The 25,008-nt window shown below is 37.7% G+C and overlaps 2 protein-coding genes across 2 annotated transcripts in view; one reads left to right on the forward strand and one right to left on the reverse strand.

The window, feature by feature from the left end:
* The window catches only part of LOC149271872 (coiled-coil domain-containing protein 146-like), a 39,691-nt gene extending 15,929 nt beyond the window's left edge, over positions 1-23,762 (reverse strand). The window contains exons 1-6 of the mRNA XM_089507042.1: positions 23,734-23,762; positions 22,283-22,439; positions 7,184-7,266; positions 6,754-6,963; positions 704-761; positions 238-414 (exon numbers count right to left, since the gene is read on the reverse strand). Of these exons, the coding sequence (XP_089363168.1) occupies positions 238-414; positions 704-761; positions 6,754-6,963; positions 7,184-7,266; positions 22,283-22,439; positions 23,734-23,762 (714 nt within the window). The remainder of the gene's footprint in view (positions 1-237; positions 415-703; positions 762-6,753; positions 6,964-7,183; positions 7,267-22,282; positions 22,440-23,733) is intronic.
* On the forward strand, positions 12,190-16,858 carry LOC149271873 (fibroleukin-like). Its single transcript, XM_089507049.1, has 2 exons — positions 12,190-12,751; positions 16,152-16,858. Exons 1-2 carry the CDS (start codon positions 12,190-12,192, stop codon positions 16,856-16,858), a joined length of 1,269 nt encoding a protein of 422 aa, XP_089363175.1.
* Positions 23,763-25,008: the final 1,246 nt, after the last annotated feature.

Below are 25,008 nucleotides of genomic sequence, written 5' to 3' on the forward strand. Positions count from 1 at the left end.
ATTATGGTGTGTACTGACTTCAAGTACCGTGTCTGCGGAGTATATTATTTTTTCTGAAAACCAAAAGCACTTTGCTTCACTCAACAAATGGTGCTTACCACCTTTTAAATCCACACAAAACCTGTCCATCCTTGTTAGTATTATACACAGTTCATATGGTATTTACACCAGGAGCTACCTGTTATTCTACAAAAGTAGAACTATGACTAGTCAGTAAAAATAAAAGATTGCTCCTACTTTTACAATTTTCTGCTGCTGCAGTTTCTTTTCTAGCTCTTTCTGTTCTTTCTGGATCTCCCGTTGTTTATTTTCCACATCCTCCTTCAGAGCTTTTATTTCCAGCCTCCTCTGGGCATTTTCTTTTTGTAACTCCTCACTGCTTTCTTTCAGCAACTTGGCTCTTTTTTCAAGCTCCTAAAAAGCCCAAAAGTCATTTTCAGCAAATTGTATACTCTCACTAAACATGATTAACCACACAAACTGGAGCAACTGCCATGGCAACCAATAGGATATTTGAACCCGAGTTGCTTTTTACTATAAAACCTTCAACGTCTGTAGAAAAATATTTTTTCTGTTTGAAAATATTTGAATATTAACTTGTTGTGTACTGTGAGGAGTATTATGATTTTTCTGTTGCATTATTTTTTTAACTGGGCTGTCGTTCTAGGTTTTATGGTAACTGTATATAGTCTTTTCGGCTTACCCCAGCTTTTGGGATTCGTTCATACTCTCTCTCTAGAAGACTTTTCTCCTCCTGTAGACTGTAGGAAAAAACATTTGGGGGGAAAAAGTAAAAAAATTTTTAAGGATTTGCATTTATTTATTTGTTTATAGATAAAATGTCTATTTTTTGTTTGTATATACGGTACCTTTGAGAAAGCACAACATGTTGTGGTTATACTTCTGTTATAGTTTCTCTGTATTGTTCCGCATTTTGATATGTTCTAATGTATAATTACTGTGTATTTGTTAAAACTATAATTTTGTACCTGTGTTTGGAACTGTATCATTTTGTATTTTAACCATTGTTTTCACTTCTATGCACAAGCACATCTCGGTATAAATGTATTTTATTTTGCTTGTTTTATGGTAAACATTGAATTAGAAATAACAAAAAGAAATGGATTTGAATTAATAGCACACAGTTTTCTGGTGAGGGAGAAGATAGGTAGCCTTCACTCTAAACATGATTTCAGCGGTCCTTTTCCTTGCTTCGAAGGGCTAAGACGATCTGGCCATCCTGCAGGCCTTCTGGCTGTGGAGAGGGAAGGAAGGGGCCGCATTTCCCATCAGGTGTGTGGCCTCGGCAGAAAAGAAGAGGGGGGACCTGGTCATCACCGTGGCCTTATGGCACTTTGGCACTAGGAAAACTTTATTTTCTCCTCTACAGTGGAGCCACTGAACCTCAGGGCTTCAATAATAAAAACACAAACATTTTGTGCTGTTTCAGATTCCTGTCTGCAGACATTCCCCTTCTTGGTTCCTAAAATGTGCTATCTGGCTTCTAAACACTACATTCCTATGTCCAATGGTGAACCCCTACCCTTATAATTCAACCCCTGCTACCCATCATTTGTTTTACACTAGTAATTGAGGGGTTGAATAATACAAAAATACTGAGGCTTTGGCTCATAGCAACATGTAAGGCTACTGTGACGGAAGATAACACACAATGCCCTTTTGTGTAGCCAAGTAAGTTCATGAACTTTATCCATTAATGAAATGCCAAGCAAAAGCAGCTTTACGAGAATGTTCCTGAGTGGGAGATGTATTTTTGACCTTTATCTTCACAACTAATTAAAGTGGGTAAATTCATTTTGAAATCGTAATGGCTTAGATTACTCAATTTTTCACAGCAATTAGCGCATATTTGGCTCGGGAAACGCTTAATGTGTCATAGCTATTAGAAAAGGAGACATTGCAATTACATATGTCATTTAAAAGCGTTAAATTTTATTTGACTCATTATTTATTTATTTATTTGAACATTATTTAGATGTCAGAACCAAAATAATGCCATCTAGGACTTACTCCATTCACAGGGAAAATTGTGTTTAGCTCAAATTGATACTGATTCTAACGGATTGCATTCATTTTTCTTTCACAATATTTAGCAAAAACTAAATAAAAATGAAATACTGTTCAGAAAGATGGTTTGTTGAGAAACGTAGGAGAATGAGATATCCTACGGGCTAACAAAAACATTGAAGCCCTGAACTACTAATGCTTCTTAACATACACCTGCAGGTTTATTACATTGCCTGTCTACCTTAATGTCATCAGAAATAATTGCTCACAAATCAGTTTTCCTAGGTTCTAAGCTCCATGGCAGCAATTATACTTTATATCTAAAGTATTTTTCACAGAATCAGTGCATTTTTTTTCATTTATCAACATTAAAATGCAGTTGGCACACCCAGTTTGTGCATTTAGATATAACACAATAATTTTTGCTGTTGACTGATCGGCATCTACATGAATTGGACGTAACCTGATATTTAGACTCCAGACTACAATCCAAAATTCTTACTACAGCCATATATAATGCTTTGGTGGTCCTGGCCAAACCGTCATTAGTTCATATATACATTATCTAATTACTAAACATTACAGAGTTTATATACCGCCTGCCCTCATAACAACATACACTCTAAAGTTGTACCTATAACTTTTGTGCCTGACATTTTGTCGTTTCAGCATAATAGAAATTCCAAAGTACAAACCACAAGTGCGTGAATTACAGAACCAAGTGACACAGTTGTGGTTACAGAAACATTTTAACATTTACCAAGAACCTGATAAATTTCCCCAAAGAAAAGTTAACATTAGAGAACAGTGTTTAAGGCAATAATACTGTTTTTTGGGGCAAATAACTACGTTTAGAAATCTCGTGATCATTAAGGGGCACTCCAAAGCCCTATCCAGCCCCACTACCAAATAAAGTATATGGGTGTGTAAGCCAAGCAAGATGTAATCTTTGTGGCAAATGAATGATTAAAAAAACTGAAACAGCAGGAGAATAGCACAGCTATTGGGATAATTACTGATAATGAAAATGTGCTGAAAACAGAAACATTTGAATATTATATGCTACAATCACCGTGCAAATGAAATATTTAATATCCATTATCAATTTACTGTGCAAAACACTCAGAAATATGATAGTGTCACACTATAGTCAATAGGTTCTAAAAACAATAAGGTCACATGATTGAATAAATTGGGAACTTAACAGTTTTAGCATAGAATTTAATGACAGGTACACTATATGACCAAATGTATGTGGACACCTCTCCTAATTATTGAGTTTGTTGCTTCAGCTATACCCATTGCTTACAGGCATATAACATGAGGAACATAGGCAGCCATTTACAAAGACAACAATTGGCAGTAAAATGGGTCATACTGAAGAGCTCAGTGCCTCTAAATGTGGCCCTGGCACAGGATGCCACCTTCACTACAAGTCAGTTTGTGAAACGCCTGCCCTGCTAGATTTGCCCCGGTCCGCTAAAAGTGCTATTATTGTGGAGTAACATCAGCTCCCCATGCAGACTCACAGAGTGAGGCTACCAAGTGACGAAGTGCGCAACGTAAAAAATTCCCTGTCCTCAGCATCACTCACTACAGAAGTCCAAACTGCCTCGGGATGCAACATTATCACAAGCACTGTGCATCAGCAGCTTCATACTAGTCAGACATCACTATACGCAAAACCAAGCCTTGGATCTAGTGGTGTAAAGCACCCCCACTGAACTCTGGAGCAGTGGAAACATCTTCCCTGGAGTGATAAATCACACTTCTCTATCTGGAAGTCTGAAGGATAAATCTAGGTTTGCCAGATGCCAGGAGAACGCTGTCCACCAGAATACATGGTGTCTACAGTAAAGTTTGGTAAAGGAGAGATAATGGTCGGGGGCTGCTTTTTTTAGGGTTTGCCAGGCTCCTTAGTTCCAGGGAAGGTTAATGTTATTGGAACAGCATTGGACATCACAGGCAATTCTATGGTTCCAACTTTGTGGCACCAGTTGGGGAAGGTCCTTTCCTGTGCCCCAGTGCACAAAGTGCATAAAGACATGGTTGGATGAGTTTAGTGGGGAAGAACTTGAGTGGCCACACAGATCCATGAACTTAACTGAATTGAACACCTTTGGGATAAAATGGAATGTCGATTGCGAGCCAGGCCCTCCTGTCCAACATTAGTGCCTGACCTCACAAATTACTTGGCTGAATGGGCACAAATTCCCACAAACACAAAAATCTTGTGAAAAGCCTTCCCAGGTTGGAGGCTGTTATGGCTGCAAAGGGTTGAGGGGACCAACTCCTTATTAATGCCCATGCTTTTGGAATGGGTTGTAAAGCAAGCTTGTTGCATTTATTATTACAGGTGTGATGGTCTGGTATACCCTTACTTTTGATCATATAGTGTAAGAACCATTCTGTCTTATACTATATTAACAGACATATTCTTAAGCAGTCAATATGGTTTTGGCCACAAAGTAAAAGTAACTCTGGATGATAGCAATTATACCAAGAGCCTCCATCCTCAATGTCCCCAAACAAAACTCTTTGTCATCGCAATAATATTCTTCATTCTCCATTAAAGTGTTGTGGCACAAATGATGTCAACGTTATGTTACCCATAGCTTGATATTTGTGTAGCCCACTAAATCTAAATACAACAAGGAATTGACTCATTCTACCAAGCATGTATACTACAATACATTCTTGTTTGACAGTGAAGTCAAAAATTCTTTAAATATCATAGGACTTAATTTTCATCTGATCCAAAGATTGAAATGTCAAGCATTTGTCATCACCCATTTGATGAACAAGCTTTATCTTGCACTATTCCTACTTAAAACGGGTTGTTCATCATTCACAATTCCTATTGAATTTGGAGAGTTGAAATGATTGAACTGAATGCAACAAACATGTAAAGCCATGTTTTCATTTAATAAACCCCAAAACTTTAATAAATGTGAATTAGTGCAGGTGCTCTCTCAAATGGGAAACAACTTATTAAATGTGCATAATCATTCTTGGTGTATGTCACTTTTAATACCACCGTGCATATGAAATGTATATAAATCAAGTGATGGTGCACATATATACATATATTACAACCCACTTATCTTTTTGGAGAGAACATTTTTCTCAGTATGAGATGAAAAAAACAAAATAGAGTAGACACATTACTAAAGGGCTAAGAGATACTGGCATATACTTTAAAAAAACTCAAGTTTTAAAACAATTGTTCCAATAAAACCTAAAGTTATATTTAGGAGAGCACCACATCTGAAATCTATATTGGTAGAACTAATAAGAAAGAAGAACCTGCTAAATATTTCTCTATTTCATCTACATAAGGTTATTTTTGTCTGTGGCACTTGCCTAGCTTGCAGGAAAACTGTATCTAAAAAAAAAGACAGACACTTTTCAAGTGGAGAAAGAGAAACAATTTAAAGTAAATCAATCATTTACTTATTATACTTAGAAAGTGATCTACGTGATCTAGGGAGGACAACTAGGCCACTCCATATAAGGATAGAAGAACATATTAGAAACATAAAAAGACATTGTAGAAAACAAACATCATATTAAATTTATTGGAACATGTAAAAAGAAATAAGCACAGAAAAACTAAAATTAGGTCAAATGTAGAGGAGATGGATTTTTTCTCTCAATTCTTTACATCCATATGGATTAAATTCATATGAATTAAATAAAAATTTTTTTTATAAATATTAGAGTTTTATGTCCTCTACTGATTTTTTAAGGTAATAAATTATGAATGAAGATTTTGCACTAGGCATAGTAAATATATTAATATATCCCAATTTGTAAGATTTGATTATTTTTAATTTATGTAAAATATTGTGAAGATATTGTGGAGATATACAGCTCTTTCAACTTTTTTCTATACAATCTTAATTTTGCGCATATATAAAGATGTCTTTGCATACATTTCTAACATTTATATTATACCTTATCTATTTTATATACTTTTATGTTTTAGATATTTTTTGTAATCATTCACAAAAACTCTACGCAATTGATCCCAATACAATATTTCCATTTTTATATTTTATTTAATTGAAAAATACAGATATACTAACATTTTATAAATAATGAATACAGTGGGAGATAAATAGTTAAAAAAGGATTTACTATATAAGAGGAACGGAGGGAATCAACATCACAGGTCCTTTGAAGAAGTTCCAAGCTGAGTGAAATAAGTAGGCTGACGTAGAGGAGGAACCAGCTATCATCAAAGGTCATATGATTTTTAGGCTAAAATACGAATACCAACCAGGAAATCGTTCCAAAGTTATAATAAACTGTATATGTATCTTATGGTTTTCTTTAAAAGGGCAGATTTTGATTTACATTTATGTTTGATAGAGTCTGTACTGAGCATATCAGGAGGCGGCACCAGTTGGCTTGCCGATACTGAGATTGCCATTGTTAAGAATGATATTCATCTAATGTTATGAAACTATACTAATGTGAAGTCTGCCATGTTACAGGTTTCACGTGCCAGAGGTGGAGACAACTACCTCAGTTCTACCAATAACCCGGTAAAGGTGATCAAAAAACCAGATGTACAAATACCTCCCAATTTCATGTATGCCATCAAAGGAGACTTTAGCGTTTTATTCATTAAACATGGACTTGTTGTTAAGTTTCAGGGAGCTGTCACCGGACTCTCCACAGCTCATGTTCATGAAGACTATTACACTGAGACATACTTACCAGTCTAGTTTATACTGGAGATGATATTCCCTTTCTTCAGTTTGCATTAGGTCATTATTATATTTAAGTAGCTGTTGCCTTAACATGGAGACTTCTGTATTGGATCCCTCAGGGAACTGCTCTGCTTTTTCCAGCTCTTGTTTTTGTTGTTCCAATTCATGGGTAAACCGTTTGGCATCTTGTAAAAGTTGTATTTCAGATTCTTGAAAGCTGCAAATTAAATACAAATTTTTATTAATATTAAAATGACATTTTTTTTTAGTTTTATACAGGCAAACTATTGCCTGCAAACTATATATCTCCATGATTTGTAGCGGACAAACTGTCTATCTATCTTTTTATTTCTCAAATGTTTGAAATGATAACTTATTCCCTTATACATTATAAGTACCCTAAGACCCACTATCCCTTTCATGATATACAGCAGTACCTTTTCAGTGTCTCGTACAGTAAATTATACTTTGCCTTCAGCTCGGCTACTCTGGCTCCAGGGATTTTTCCAGATGTGAAAAGCTACGAAAAAGAAACATATTTTGATTATTTTGCAATTCTGAGAAATCCAGGGCAGTGCCACAGTGTCATTTTTTGTAACAAAACCCAAAATAACAGTATGGCGACTATTTATACTATGTAAGTTCCCATGATAACATTTCACTAAAAAGGTCTCTCTCGCACTCATGATGAGATACGTAATATTTTATTGAAGCTGTAATGTGGAACTTGAAAAATCAGTAACCATGTAAAATTATGTTATTTGACACAGACCCAAGTGCCAGCAACCTACGTCTAATTCTCACCATCCTATCCTATTATGGGCACAAAAGAAACTTACATTGTTTAATCCAATTTCCTTTTACTGTGTTAAATCAACAATCTGTCAAACGCACACACCAAAAAAGTACCAAAAAGGCGGCCTTCTGAACCCATGACGACGTTAATGCTCATATAGACCAGAGAAAAAAGGAAGGTTCTATTTTCTGTGTTATTCAAGGAGATTTGTTTGAAACGGGTAGGTGCCATAGGAATAAATTTTTTTCTCATTGAACATAAAATGCAGTGATGTATACAGTAATGTTGGTCAGCTTTGAAAAAATACCTGGCTTTGTCTCCTTTTCTACCATTAAACATCTTATATCTGCAGACCTGGAGGCTGTTTTCAGCCATATCATATTTTGGGTAACAATTTTTTAAAAAAACAGTATTTTTCAAATGTACTTTTAATCTGACACAAAAAAAAACCAGTTGGTGGGAGTTCCTCAGGTAGGCTTTGCAAACTACCTGTTAGCGGTGCGATTATTATCAAAAAGGTTTACTATTTCCTACATTATCTGCATGGTGTCTTAGAATGTTTTCAATGCTGAACCTTTGCTGTCCTGCCAAAACCAAGACCCTGGTTCTGCCTGCCTCTGACCCCAACCTAACTTACAATAACCTGCTCATTCAAACCCCAGATCAGCCCAAAACTCAAACAGCCCTTCTGTCTCATTCCTCTCATAGATTGCTAGCTCACAAGAGCAGGTGCCTCCGCTCATATTACGTGTGCTTATGTTATTGTTACTTTTCTACATTGTCAGTTTTCGTGTTAGTGTTAATTATGTTCATCCCTACTGTAATGGTGCCGAGAGATCTGCTGGTGTTCTATAAATAAAATGTCATGTAAATTCTAGACATTTTTATTGCGCTTCTCCTTGTTACTAAGACTTCCATTTCACTTTATTTATTCTTGCCCAGAATGGAACACAATGTTCAGACTGAAGGTCATCTCCTCACTATTTAAGTACACATTGATATCCAGCTGGTTCTTCATGCTGTTTTGCTTCATTATTTGCCTACTGAAGTCATCTGAAATAATAATTCCTTTTATTTCTACTGCTGTGACTTCTGTAGCCCAAAGTGCATCTACTCCAAACCCCCCAAAACACCTTGCTAGAAGTTATTTTGGGGGTTTTTAAGGTGGAAATATTTCTCTTTAATAATGATGTCAATGTTTTGTCTCTAATCTTAGCAATCATGCAACAACAGAGGAAGCAAGAACAATGTTACACACTCAAACATGCTCACTCTAGCATACCTCACTCTATTATAACACCATCGCACCAGGGGCAGTTTCTTTTGGTGTTCGCACACTGTGCGAGCGGCCACACAATATTTCCACATGGTTATGTAACATTGTGTTACGTGACCCCACAGCATTCCTGCCTCTGCGACTTGGACCGGCCCTGTTAGAAGAATTTTGTACCACCGTGGGGAGAAATTGCCCCTTATCACTATACACCACATACCATATCAGGTTTATGAAAAATAACATTTCCTCAGTTAGGGTTTCCGTGAATCAGTTATTTGATGTACACCTTCAAAATGTTGTGTCCTGTGCGGTCACACAGGTGATATCCCCAAAGGCCAGCCCTGGGTAAAAATACACTATATGGACAAAAGTATTGGGACATCTGACCATTACGCCAACAGAGACTTGATGACATCTATAACAGATTTCCACAAGAATTTAGTTTCTGTGAGAATGTTTGCCCATTCATCCATTAGAGCATGTGTGATGCCTGGCACCAATGTTGGACGAAAAGGCTCTATCTCTATTCCAGTTCATCCCAAATATTTTACCAATCACATGGTGATTAGAAAGCTGGGCTCCATTGACTTGCATGGTTGAATGCAGTACATGTTCATGGTCTGGAGAAACCCCACCATCTTGCGAGAGGCAAAGTCTCCCACAGTGGCGCTTGTGACTGCTCTCCAAAGTCGCTAAATACCTCGCTATCGAGGTATTTCAGTGGCACCACTGAAGCTTAGGCAATCATTGTATGGCGGACGTTGACACCCTGAAGAGGGGCCACATGGGGCCCATGATGCTGATCTCGGTGTTGCTAAATGCCTCGACGTCTAGGCATTACAGCAACACAGTTTAAGTGAAGAAAGCAATTGAAGATCATGCCAGGCACGTCTCTGGTCGTTAAGAGATTAATGTCTATGTATTTAGAATGCAGTGTCATCAAAGTCAAAGATTTGGCAAACATTTTATACAGTTGGGTATGTAGAGTATGTTAACTAGAAATAGAGAGAAGAAAAAACACCTGGTAGTCAGGAGGGTGGAGCAAAAAAAGTTTTATTTAATTCTACACATACCCCCCCCCCCCCCGTCTGATCTGCTCTCTTCATGTTTCTCTAGCTGGTCTTCTCCCTTTCACTCTAGCAGCTGCTCAATCACAGGCACAGAGTCCACACCTGGACAGGGACACAAGGTATATTTTTCAAACATGTATTGCAGCCAGGGTTAGTTAAGACCCCAGCTGTTGAGTTTACATTTGCTATAACCATTCTGGTATCTTAAGTATCATGGGAAAACGAGTACTCAACAACTGGAGAGCCAGAGGTTATCTTTTATATCATTAGTACTGCACCTGCTGTGGAATGCACATCTCATAATTTTTAGCACAGCACTTCCAGTGCCAAATGTTAGCCATAAATGTGGTAAATCTACTTAGAGTAGTGTTTTGGTTCCAAGTCTTTTTACTACCCTCTTTTTTTTGGAATACCTCACACTGTTTGATGTGCATCTGCTCCTGAAACAGCCTGCCGGCAGCACCTCTGCCCTGAAAGGCTTGCCTAATGACATTTCTACTCCTAAACACTTTTACATTATTTACTCACTCATTTACCCATTCATCCTTCCGCACCTCACCTCTCCAGCAGATTTCTCTTGTCCGGTGGCTGGCCCCTAACACTACCCCCGAAAAAGTTCAACAACACAGATGCCTGTTGGGGCAAACTTCTTATGATCTGAAAACTCTCACTTTAGTAAGTACACTTCAACTTACTCAAACGCTAGTGCTCTAGTGAGTAAACATTATGTGCAATTTGTTCTTTATAACTAAATGTATAATTTTGCCATCCCATACTCCTTTTACCAATATGCAATACTTTTGATCCAACATCACCCCTTATTTCATAAGCCAGCAATCTATAGCCTCTCTATAGTCTAATTATGCATTATTTTCATCTCTACTTAACAAGGTTTTACTTTCTCCTTTTGTTAGTCTAACCCTACCTCTAAAATTGAATTAGATATGTCACAAATCACTTGCCACAATCAGATGCAAATATACAACAGGGTAACAGAACCACAATAACCTTCCTGTAAATGTACAGTATCTCACAAAAGTGAGTACACCCCTCACATTTTTGTAAATAATTTATTATATCTTTTCATGTGACAACACTGAAGAAATGACACTCTGCTACAATGTAAAGCAGTGAGTGTACCAGCCTGGATAACCGTGTAAATTTGCTGCCCCCTCAAAATAACTCAACACACAGCCATTAATGTCTAAACCTTGACAACAAAAGTGAGTACACCCCTAAGTGGAAATGTCCAAATTGGGCCCAATTAGCCATTTCCCCTCCCTGGTGTCAGGTGGCTCATTAGTGTTACAAGGTCTCAGGTGTGAATGGGGAGCAGGTGAGTTAAATTTTATGTTATCGCTCTCACACTCTCTCATACTGGTCACTGGAAGTTCAACATGGCTCCTCATGGCAAAGAACTCTCTGAGGATCTGAAAAAAAGAATTGTTGCTCTACATAAAGATGGCCTAGGCTATAAGAAGATTGCCAAGACCCTAAAACTGAGCTGCAGCACTGTGGGCAAGACAATACAGCGGTTTCACAGGACAGGTTCCACTCAGAACAGGCCTCGCCATATACTTATATATGAACTAAAACAGTAAGATGGCACTGACTGAGGGCTGACTGACAAAAAATATTCAGAAGTAAAACTCAGCGACCTCATTTGGGTATATTTGGAAAAATAATGTCCTTAAAAATAATATATACATTTATTTAGGTAATCTGTAGGCCTAAATAAATTGACTTAATTTAAACATTATCAAGGTGTCAAAAAAATGGTCTGGGCACCAGTGGGCATACAAAATTAAACTTTTGTGACACTAAAGGAGTTAAACAGCAGCATCACTGTGTGAATTATTATAGTTTGCTAAAAGAATTATTAAAGAATAAGCTAAATGTTTTTGGTCCGTCTCAAAGTAAGAAAACAAGAGATAACTTCACATTTAAGGTACAATTACTTTTGCTGAAGTCAGTTAAATTATTAATATAACTTCTAGATCCAGAAAAAATGCAAATACACAAGGTCGACTAAGAATATATTTGACGGAATTTGGTGAACACAGACTCTTCATCTTGCAGGTCACTTGTCTTAACCCTTTCTGGCAGGGATATTTTTAGCAGAAGTTCAACATAGAAAGTGAAAACAATGTAAAAGAACGTCAATTTGCCAGGAACTTCTCTCTCAGATGTGAAATGATTACGTAAGAACTCCCACCCATTTCTGTGCACAGCTACATTTCCCTATCACACAGCTTCTATATAAAGGGCTGCATGCTCTCTCACTGATCAGGATCTGTAAAGATGAAGGCTTTTCTCTACTGGACAAGTATAGTTGCCCTGTCAACTGCACTTGCTGAAACAGAAGAAGAAAGAGTGGTTAATGGCTGTCCTATAAAGATGAAAAATGGGGGCAAATGTGACGAAGATGGCAACTGCCCCTACCAGCTAACATTACCAGCAATGACGATCCAGCTACCAAAACAATTTCAACTGCTTGAAAAAAAATTAAAGGAGGTTCAGAGCCTTAAAGAGATGGTAAACAGTTTAAAAAAATCATGTCAGGACTGTAAACTACAAGCGGATGACAACCTGGAAAAAGATAACAAAGATCTTCTAGATACTAAACATGGAGAGGGCGACCAAATGCAAGACCTCCAGTCCAAGTTGAAGAAAATGTCCATCAGTCTGAAAAATGCCAGGTCCCAGATTAACACTCTGCAAGGCCAATTTGAGAAGATGAACCCACTCAGTATGAATAGTGTGGAGGATTATGTGGACAAAAAGATGGCAAACCTGTCTTTTGTGGTGAACAACTTGGACAACAAATGCTCCAGTAACTGTCCATTGCTTGAGGCGAATCCAAGTAAGTATGCTGTTATTTATACAAAAAATGTTTCATTAAAATCAACTATTAATGAAATTGAAATGGCATTTGAATTAACCCATTCTATTCTTCATTAGCAATCTAGCAGATTTTAGATAAAAATATCTATACTAACATGATCAACTTTCTGCAGGGACATCATTAACATGTAAACATGTAGAATAACTTCATGTTATGGTTGTTATAGAACAATAGGTTTATGTTCATTATCATTTTTTGTCAATGGTGCTTGAGAGAAGTTTTCAGTTTGATGTATTAGAGCTAATTTACTCTAGGGATTAGTAAAATCTTATAGACTGCTCTGTGGGGAATCGGACTGGAACAAGAAGGGTGTATACCATCTAACAGCTGGAATAATTTTTTAGTCTGCGAAGACAAATGTAGCATAAACCCTTTTGGCATTCAGGTTAGTTACAGGCATTGTCTAAAGAACACTGCGTGTAACATCTCAATAGGACCTTAAATGCTGGTACTGAGTTAAAAGTAACTAAAGTTGTCATGTAGCAACCACAATGCACCTGCCAATTGAGACATCCTATATTAGATGTTAGTCTCACAGAAGAACAATTCTCAACTCCCTAACTATGCAGGGCTTCATGATGTCTGCAGGCTGAATGCTCAGGAGAAATTACAACCTGTGGGATAGGTATATGTACTGCTTGATCTTAGTTTAGTTCAGCAATAAAAAACCAAGGTAATTTAAAAACAATAAAGAGGAGATCTGAGACAACTCTTTCAATATGACTCTTTTATATTCATGGTTAACCGATAGCTTCGGAAATTATAATTTCTGGGAATTTTCTAAAAAAATATAGGGCATAAAGCCTGACTTGGGGAGTACGGATGCAGGATGATATTAAACATGGACCAAGGTGACGTAATTGCAAACTGCATTGAAATCATCTCTGTGTTTGTGAATACACCAAGCACTCAAAGCTGAGTGGGTAGAACATTCCTTTGCATTTCAGAGCCTGGTGTAACGTGCTTTGATAAATAGTACATATAAGAAAAAATTAAAACAGGACCATTTCTGTATTTATCATTCTTACTAAAAGGATCATAATGTTGAATCAAATTTTCTTGATTACCAATGGTCAATAAAAAGCACATGCATTGGACAGAAAACCCATAGGAAGAAAATTAAATATGAGAGACACAGGTGTCTACAGAAACTGGCAAACAGAGCAGAACATTATGCGAAGTGATTTCCAAAAGAAGTTTTTGGCAATGGATTTAAGTAGGAATAATGTCTCTGTATACAGATCTCTACAGATCTGGTGGATTAACGTTCTAGAGACCTTCAGTTCAGGGTGAAGATAAGCGATGGAACAGAACTTAAACCAGCTAGTAGAGTTCTGAGCATAGAGCTGAACATAACTTATTTCAATATTTTATAACAGACATCCCTGTCCTGTCCTCTGGTAGACACATGTGGAATAAAACATTCTAAGCAATTATTTGCATTTTGTGTTAACCATTGAGCACTCAGAAGCAGTAACAACATAGTTAAAGCCACCTACAAATGCTCCACTGTCTAATATAATGCAGCTGCCTGCAAAAGATTTCTATTACTACTTCTTAAATATATAGAAATGCAAATTATCTTTTGGACTAGATAATAAAGCCTGTGGTACTGAGGTACTAGTGGCCAGAATGGTAATTCTAACAAAAAAGGTACCATGCATCCCCCTGAGTGACAGTATGAAGAATGTTCACCTTGACTGCCTTGTCAGCTGTAGCTCTAGAAAACCTGGCATACATTGTCAATAAGTAAATACGGGTTGGGACAAATATATTCCAGCCTTACTTAAAAGTCTTTTGTTTATGCTCAATTGCAAAGCTTAAACGTACTGGAAATTGCCTTTGATTCAAGATGACAAATCATCATCTGAGGGGCCAATTCAACATGGTCACCGGTTACAGGTTATGTTTCATTTATATTACCTGACATTTGCAAAATTGCACCAAATATAGCCTAAAGGGCTAATCAGTGCATAATGCCAATAAAATTGATGGTAAGTGGTCAATGTTCTGTTAATGTAGCTTTATAAATGACGTTACTGAGTTCTTTCATTTGAAAACAATGCAACGACATACTGCATTACTCAATTAGTTACCCAAGTCTGTCTTATTATAGATATGAAATAGTCAACTACAAACTGGTTTCCATAGAAGGCGCAGTTTATGTATACATCTAAAAGCTATCAAATGCTACATTTGGCACTTCAGGGCCACATAGCCAGTCACTACAGTTAATATACATCATGAGGTGGGGGAATAAACAGACTGATATACATTTAACAGGAATTTCCTCAATAAGAGCTGGATGAAATATTACTTGTTATGGTTTCTATGGGACACAGTGTTCTGTAATTTTTCTGTTTCCTTTATAAGCTGTGGAACTGAAGGTTGAGAGTGGTGATAGGTTTAAAACATGTTATCTCTAAGAAACAGCTGCTAAGATATATGTCCGGTTAATGGATCCATAAATGTTAGAGGAAGCTGGTGAGTCTGTTACATTGTCCGCCCTTTTCCTAGTGTAAATGCCAACTGTCATTCTTCACTTGTCTCATCATTTAATACCATGACTCTCAGAGACACATAGAAACATATAATTTGATGGAAGGTAAGAATCATTCGGCACATCTAGTCTGCCCATTTTTCTGATGTAAAACTCGGGTCTTAATCTGTCCTTGATCTTAAAGATCATTTTGAAAGAACCTAGAAATTATTCTATTTGATAAATATTTAACAGATTTTGGCAAATTACAAGATATTACAAAATTTGTTTTATAATGTCAGAAAATAACATACCCTATTTGCTCAAATATAAGACAAGTTTTTTTTCTCGTCTTATATTCGAGGTTGTTTTATAATCTGACCTCAAATTGAGGTCTGACTATAAGACTAAGATCCAGATCTCCCGCAGCGCTGCAGGGGACCCAGATCCTCCTCTCTGGCGATGTGCGCAGACAACCTCCGCCACTGCCGGCACTTCTATGATGGAGCGCCGGCATCACATGACCTTTCGATGCTCTGTCATAGAAGCCCTAGCGGAAGTGCCGGGCAGCAGCACAGGTTGTCTACGCGCATCGCACAGACATCACATACGGTATTTGCTTTGAAAGCCTCTCCACTGGGCAAATCTGGATATCTTATGTTGTCTTGTGCAGCAATAGTCTTTGATCTCACACATACTTCTGACACTCACAATTTGTTTTTTTAGATTAGTTTCATATTAACTGGGTGTTGCATGCTAAATGTTAAATGAGTAAAGTTAGCTTGTTATTTTGTAACACATGCATCCCCAATTTCCAAGTTGTATGCAAAATATGATTGTGCCATAAAAATAATAGTAATAATATATTTGTATTAACAGGTATACAACTCATCTATAAAGACTGCTCTGACTACTATAAACTTGGCAAGAGAATAAATGGGATTTACAGAGTCACACCCGACCCCAAGAATAAAACATTTGAAGTATACTGTGACATGGAGTCTTGGGGGGGAGGGTGGACTGTTGTCCAAGTCCGCAAAGATGGCAGTACAAGTTTCAACAGAACATGGAATGAATACAAAAATGGTTTTGGTAATCTGACCAGAGAGTTTTGGCTGGGTAATGACAAGCTGCATCTTTTGACCAAAAGCAGTGATATGATCCTCAGAATTGAGCTGGAAGACTTTAAGGGTATTAAAGAATACGCTAAATATGACCAGTTTTATGTAGCCAATGAATATCTTAAATATCGTTTAACAGTTGGGGGCTACAGTGGAACTGCAGGAGACGCTCTACACTTCAGCAAGCAATATAACCATGATCAAAAATTCTTTACTACCCCAGATAAGGACAATGATCGATATCCCTCTGGCAATTGTGGGGCCTACTACAGTTCTGGATGGTGGTTTGATGCATGCATGTCTGCCAATCTCAATGGCAAGTACTATGAGAAGGACTATAAAGGTGTTCGCAATGGCATTTTCTGGGGTACTTGGCACAGCATTCCAGATGAGCACCTGAATGGATTAAGACAAACATTTAAATCTGTCAAAATGATGATCAGACCAAAAGTTTTTACTGCCTAAATAATCACAAAACTGCTTGTATGTCACCCTGGTATCATGTTAATAATATCATGTTTTTTCAGAAGAGATTATTGTCACATAGCATATATGAGCATACAGGAAAAACATTAATGCTTATTTAAGAATATTTTAAAATAATACAAATGTGTGTTCTCAAGGAGTATTCTGTGTCAAGCTTTCTACTGACTTATATAAAGGGTAGCAATGCTAAATGTCTCTTATGCTGGGCAGTATTTCTTTGAAAAAGCTGTGTTTTTTAAGAGCCATAGCATGCAAAATGTTATTGGCCGTACCATACTTGTATTCTACATCTCCTCTAACATGCTTTTTATTTTGTTATTGTGTATCCTCCACACAAAAGCCCAGGTACTACATGTTTATTATACATTATGAGCCACAGGATCAAGGAGTTTCAAACTGGGCTGTAAAACTTAAATTGGGGGGAGTCAAGTTTCTAATTACTCAGTAATTTGGGATCCATGCAAGCTGAAATTCAACAAGATGAAATGTTGCTTTGTTCTCCTTTGGAAAGATGGACCAAAATAATTATTATATATCTTGTCACTTTCAGTGCACCTTAAAAATCCTTTTAAGTTCTGTGCTCAAATACTCCAAATGTATAGATTTTTTCTCTCTTGTCTTTAAGCACAGGTGGGGTTGTAAATTAACAGTCAGATATAACTCTATTTTGCCAAGATATGCTTTTTTGTGTGACTTTTTGTGGCTTTTTACAGGTGTAAATATTTTGAAAATACTTGTTAATATAAATGAAGCAAAATAAAATAGTGTTTGCTACATTGCTTCCCTGGAGTATAATATTAAATCATAACTACTTCATGTTGATAATTTTGAGTTTTTATCATTTAGTCCAATGCTTAAATAAACTAGAGATCAAAACAAAGTCCAGACAAAAGATGAGCATCTGAGTTAAGCTTATTATAATCATTAATTCCTACAGCCGTAGTGCAAAATATAATAGTCACCTTGACAAACCAACAGAGTATTTTAAGCTAAATATTCAACTACCCCTACAGTGTCCTTCATAGCGACCCAAAACCCTCCAGACCTTCATTGTTACCCTGGGGTAGTGGTCCACTCTAGTATAAATAATGCGTCAAAAAGAAGGTACTCTTAAAAATATCGATACCTACAGACTAGCAAGATGTGTAGGTACAGCTGCACATATACACACACAAGGCTAAAGTCACAAAAAGGTAAATAAATATTTTATTTGAAATAAGTTATACATTAGGTAGCCTTTTGGCTGGAACAATGCAGACATGTTTTAGCATTATCACAAACATACGCACAACATCCTACTTGGTACAATATAATCACTAAGTACAACTAATATATTCAATGTTTGTATGTATAAAACACAAAGTAATGTTAATGGAAGAACCTGAATATGAAGAAAACAATAAAGCTGTGACCATACCTAAGAACTTCTGGGCTGGGGCTACCCGGAGCCTGCCCTTGCGGGACGCATCCAGGACTGCCAGCTGATGTCAGGGGCTTTCCCACTGATGTCAGGGGCTTTCCCACTGATGTCAGGGGCTTTCCCAATGATGTCAGGGGCATTCCCGCTGATGAAACACCCACATTTAAAAAGGGGGAAATGGGAGGGGAGTGTGGCTTGTCAAGACGCGTTTCCTGGTCAAAGCCTAAGAGTTCTCAGGTATGGTTGTGACTAATTATTAAGGTGTAAATGAGGATTAATCTATCATTCAAGGGAACGGTGTGGTCAGGGATTTTAACAAGAGGAAGCTTTGAAAGCATTAGGTGGGTCACCTGAGAGGAGTATACCCTCTGCTATTGCTGGCTGGAGGTGGCCCGATGTAAATATACTTTATTTTGGTGTCTGAATGGCATGTTATGTTTTAAGTACTTAGACTAGCTGAGTACATGTTACAGCTAGAGACTGAGCAGGCAGAGGGAAGCCTTGGCCCTGTTTAGTAAATTCTCCAAACAGGTTTTTCGTTTGTTTGATATTCATTTTGGTTTGTGCTGGGTTAAAGGCCAGTGTCCCACAGACAAAGACAAGCTCTAACCCATGTCTCAAACCTGTATTCATGGGATAAATACGGCTCACAGCCTCAAGAACACCCCTTGTGTTTACCATTAATCCAGTAAAGTAGCACACGGGGACATTAAACCCCAAAAAAGGTATTCAGAGAACAAGCAGTCATCCTTTACCCCTGGTTTTTTTGTACCCTTTGTGACCAAGGCTTTTTTAACACTTTTGCGGCGCTCATGTTAAGCTGTAATTTTCTCTCTCATTTAGTGTACCCACATAAGTTATATATTGTTTTTTCAGAACAAGAAGGGTTTCTTTAGATACCATTGTTTTGATCATATCATCTAAATTCCTATAGAAAAAAATAAAATATTGTGAAAAATTGAAAAAAATCTTTTACTCACCTACAAAAGCTAATAAAAAAAACCTGTTAAAGAGTTTCTTCTATTTGTTCTGAGTTTAGGAATACCCAATGTTTTTGCGTTTTTTTTGCAAGTTATTGGGCAATAAGTAAAAGTAGCGTTTTGCTATTTCAAAACCCTTTTTTTCCCAAATCTGGCCATTCTGCCCCAGGTGCTATTTGGGACATCTTTGAAGCCAGCCAATTATATTCACCCCATCAAAGGTATTTCAAATGCTGGTATTTTAACCCCTTCCATGCACTAATTCTACCACCAGTCTTTGCCAATGTTTGTGGTGGTATTTTTTTTAATTCACACACATTGTATATGTCACTGTCAAACAACACCTCAATATGTGTTCAGCAACATCTCCCGAGTACATTGATACCAACCATGGATGGGTTTGTCGGGTTGTTTGTAAGGCAAAAACACCACATTTGGGAAGTGCGCATTTTTCAACTTTGACATCTGGTACCCCCGTGTCCTATTAGGGACATCTTTGAAGCCGACTAATTCAATTTACCCAATTAAACCATATTTTTTTTAAACTAGACACCCCAGGGTATTTCAAATGGTGGTATTTTCACTCTTTATATACACCAATTCTACGACCAGCCCTAGTCAAAGTTTGTTGTAGTCTTTTTTGTGTTTTTTATTTTTTTATACACACATTGTACTTTAGGTATGAACTTACAACCCTTGGTCACATAACACCCCAATATGTGTTAAGCAACATCCCCTGAGTACAGTGATACCACCCATGCATGTGTCAGGTTGTTTGGGGGCTAAAAGGCCACATTTGGGAGGTGTACTTTATTTTTCTCATTTTGACATCTGGTCAGTCTGTGCCTATGCCCTATTTGGGACATCTTTGAACCCGGTCAGTTCAATTTAACCAATCAAACAATTCATTTCGTAATGTAACACCCCTTGGGTATTCGAAATGCTGGTATTTTAACTCTTTCCATGTCAGGATTGTTGGGAAGATACACTGCTAATTTTAGCACTTGCTCATAAAAATAAACTTGAAAAAAAAAAAATCTATTCTTTCTTTAAAATACCGTATTGGCTTGATTATAGGCCGCATCCGATTATAGGCTGCATCCAATTAAAAAAAATACACATGACTGGAATTGTAAAACAGTTTTTTTTATCTAAGAACACATGTATTTTAACAATTTTGGTATCTATTATGCAGTTAGTCAGGATAGGTTATAAACAAACTGAAATTTGTAAAACCAATAGCCATTTTAAGGCCCCCCTTAATTCATAATGCACCTTACTTACAGATATGCCCCTCTGACCCCAGATATGCTTTATGCCCCCCAGGTCTGCCACTCTGCCCCCCCAGATCTGCCACTCTGCTCCCCTGACATGCCACTCTGCTCCCCTGACATGCTTTATGCCCCCCAGATATGCCACTCCGCTCCGCCCCTGACTTACAAATGCATCCCCAGACTCCCTGGTGTCTATATATGTATATATATATATATATATATATATATATATATATATATATATATATATATATATATATATATACACTCACTGGCCACTTGAGTATGGTCCGAAAAAGATAAAATATCCAGTGAGCGGCAGTGGTGTGGATGAAAATGCCTTGTTGATGTCAGAGGTCTGAGGAGAATGGGCAGACTGGTTCCAGATGACAGAAAGGCAAATACCAAGTAAGTCAAATAACCACTCATTACAACCAAGTTATGCAGAATACCATCTCTGAACGCACAACACGTCAAACCTTGAACAGGAAACTGAGGTTACAATTCTCACAGGCTGAAAAAAATTGGACAATGGAAGACTGGAAGATCGTTGCCTGGTCTGATGAGGGTCAGACTTTGGCGTAAACAACATGGATCCAACCTGCCTTGTATCAACGGTTCAGGCTGGTGGTGATGGTGTCATGGTGTGGGGGGCATTTTCTTGGCAAAAGAGGATCCAACCCGGTACTAGCAAGGTGTACCTAATAAAGTGGCCAGTGAGTGTATATATGCACGCTCACTTTTTTCCATATTGAGTTTTAGATTTTGTTCAGGAGTTTTTAAGAATGTCTGCTAGGTAAACACTTGCATACATTTAGAATTCTCTAGTTGCAAATGTAAATTCTGCTAGCCCCATCTGCTGGTTTACATAGAAACACAGAATTTGATGACAGATACAAATCATATGGCCCATCTAGTCCAACCATCTTTCCTGTAGTAATTACTCAAACTTTAAACATTTAGGATCATCATATGCACATATGCCTATTCCATGCTCATTGTGTTAGCCTCTACCACTTCTGCTGGGAGGCTGTTGTACTTATCTACCACACTCTATGTAAAGTAAAAGTTCCTTGCATTACATCTAAGCCTTCCGCATTCTAATTTTAGATTTGTGTTCTAACATTTTTCTCCTTACTTTGTTAAACCCTTTTATGTATAAAATGTTTCTATCACCCTTTCTCTCTTCTTTCTTCCAAGCTATAAATATTAAAATCCTTTGGTCTTTCCCAATAATTTATATTCTGCCATTTTAGTAGCCTTCCTCTGTACTCTCTCCAGTAAATCATATTATGTCAATATCTCTCTGGAGATGCAGTCCCCAGAACTGAACAACATACTGTTGGTGAGGTCTGACAAGAAACATTTAAGGCTACTGATGCTAAAAAAAAAACTTGCAAGTGATGTTTTAAAAGTAATCTGAACCGTAAGGAGTGTTCCAGTTGATTAGATCATTTGACCTGTTACATAGCTGCCATTCTGCACCACAGAACCTGTCTTCTCTCTCTTTTCTATAAATGCTAAGTTGCCATGAATCTCTATAAATGGGACATTCAATAGGACAGCCAGCCTGGGCATTGGTGGGCTGTTGGCAGCTATGTGGTTGCTGTGGGGATAAAGTAACTTTTGAAAAGTGTTCTTTTTTACAACAAAAAAATTGATTTCTTTGTGTCATAATCATTTCACTATATGAGCAAAAACTTCTTGCAAGGGTGCTTTATCCCCTTACCTCATCCAGACATTGAAAAGCAGGACTTGAGAAAACATCCGTAGGGCTTTCTTCCTGAATGGTTACTGGAGCAATAGCACACAATGGTTTATCTTTCATTTCATCATCCTCTTCGGCTGAAGAATTACTTGATTGTTCTTCATAGGTGCTCATCTTTCTAAACAATACGAATGGAAAATTAACGAAAAGCTGCATTGATTCCCCAACCATAAAAATACTATATTTTTTAATTTTCACAAGGCAAAATTGTCCACATGATGGCATGGTACCATAGAACTAGGTCACCTTTTGTTCATTCCGCCCACCTAGTGTGCCCATTTTTCCTGATGTAAGACTCAGACCTTAATCAGTCCTTGGTATTATCATATATTCGGGATAGCTTTATGCCTATGCCAAGCATGTTTAAATTCCCTCACTGTATTTATCTCTACCACTTGTGATGGTAGGCTTTTCATTCACTTACCACCCTCTCTGTAAAGTATAAGTGATACAGAATCTGCTGGCGCTATATAAATTAATGTACTGTAATCCATATCCTCAGATATCAGACCTACTTTACATATCGAGAACATAGTGTTACCAAAAGGTCTAGGGAAAGTATAGATCAAACAGATCTGGTGAGCAAGTTGATTAACAAATGTTGTGGAGGCACATGTATGCTACTCTATTGCATTATGGAATCTTACATAACCATGGATTATATTTAAAAAATCTGAAAATGGCAGATAAACATATTTTAATCAATGGCTAACACATTGTTGAAAATGATCTGTTTTTTATCAATTTCTCTGTCAAAATGAAAAAAGTGTACTTCAAACAAAGTTCACAACTAAAAAATTCCCAATAGTTTATGTAAACATCAGATTCGACTTCCACTCTCTTTCACCACACCAAGGGCGGCATCTAAAGCCCACTCTGGCTAACTCAACCATACTATGCAGGATCATGCCTATTATTTTGCTGTGAAATATTTACGTTGAGTTAACAGTTTTCATTTTTGGTTTATAAAGAGTCATAGAAATTGTTAGCATCGTAAATGGAAAGTAAGCTATTTGGCTCATAAAAGAGTTGCCTAATGAATTACGTTATCTGCTGTTGCAACCAAAGCAACAGTAACGCCGTGGTCCCAGTTTTTAGGCCACCTCATCAAAGAACAGCTTTTTAGGGTATCCTAATAGAGAACATTCTTTCGGAGGGAGTAGAGTTAATGCTCTATTCCGGCCACTTGCTAACAACCTATCTGTACTATATCCAATGTGTTGGCCGACACATGTACACTCCATGGGTTTTTTCTACAAGTAGAACGCCAACCAATGTATACATGGCTTTCCTGTATACATCCCTCACACAGTCTGGAACGTGACGGGTGCAACGGAAGCCTCTCGATTGACTGTTACACATTGAGGGTATTTTCTGTGGTAAATGCTGACCCAGGTAGCGGACTGACTCACCTGACATAGTTATTCTGTATGGAAGCCATTTTCCCTGAAAACTGTCATATGGTTAATTATAGCAAAAAAATAAAAATAATATATATATGTATATGTATATATGTATGTGGCATAAACTAACAATAACTGAAATGTCATACTGAAAACTGAATGTCTGAATTGTTTATACATAGACTATGTCAACAAAGCGGATTACACTGAGTGCGTTGATTTGATTTCCCGGCAGCCGGTGTTCTTACCTCAGCAATGATCCAAGAGCACATAAAAGTTCACATTTATAACGCTAACTTATAAAAGTACCTTTTTTAACTGGTATTTCACCAGACTCGGGGGGTCGCAAACGAAGCAGCTGCACAACCAGACTTACGACGATCGCCACAGCTCTAGCGTCCGACACTATGGTAACAGTGACAGGATTTGCAGAGCCGCCCAGTATGCCAAGCCAACCAATCAGTGAATGCGGGAGCAGTTAAATGCGACTGGCCAACGCTTTCGTTTTATGTAGTTGTTCGAAACGCTGCGCATGCGGAGTGTAATATGTAAGGGGCTTGTTGTTGTACAGCGGTATGGCGGGTTCTGCCTTCTCTCTGTAAATATAAGTAGCCTCGTTGAGATTCGCCAGTAGCAAATGTGGCTGCCAGTGGTGTATGTAATGTGGGAGTTTGCGTCTGCGCTTGCATCATGAGGGTTTTTAAGGGCTTTTCATACCACGTGAGGCAGTTGGAGGGGGCATTGGTGACACTCCTGTTAGTTTGTTGCTTGTAGCCATGTGCAATGTAATGTATTTGGTGCCCTATAACTGACTTATGTTACATAAACGTGGCACTTTTGGCATAATTGCGCATAACAAGGCGTAACAGGTTCACACTACAAAAAAAAGTGGTATTTAGGCCCTAAATGATATGTGCATGGAGTGGGGCAGAATTTTGTGTTAGGACATTGTGTGGCATTTTTAACTGGTACATAGAGACTGCTACGCTGTTCTATGAGGATTCAGAAATCACAGCAACACACTACATCATTATATATAGATACATATACATACGTACAAAGTCCAGCAGTGCCAAAATACTTTTTTGAGGCCACAATAGAAACCTTTGGGGGTCGCACTCCCTGGAGGGAAATGCGACCCCTTCCTTCCCTCCCCAGTGTGGAAGAACTTGGCTGGTCTGCACAAAGCCCTGACCTCAACCCCATCAAACACCTTTGGGATGAACTGGAATGGAGATTGGGAGCCAGCAGTGGCGTCGGCAGGGGGGGCCATGGCCCCCCCTA

The sequence above is a fragment of the Sceloporus occidentalis genome, unplaced genomic scaffold, assembly GCF_023333645.1.
Source record: "Sceloporus occidentalis isolate IW3139 unplaced genomic scaffold, rSceOcc1.0.p SCAF_454, whole genome shotgun sequence".
NCBI lineage: Eukaryota > Metazoa > Chordata > Lepidosauria > Squamata > Phrynosomatidae > Sceloporus > Sceloporus occidentalis.

Bases quoted from the DNA above. Each gene is read 5' to 3' on its own strand.
- LOC149271873 (XM_089507049.1), top strand. From the start codon at position 12,190: ATGAAGGCTTTTCTCTACTGGACAAGTATAGTTGCCCTGTCAACTGCA. The intron at 12,752-16,151 runs GTAAGTATGCTG...TTGTATTAACAG, and splicing joins ATTGCTTGAGGCGAATCCAA to GTATACAACTCATCTATAAA.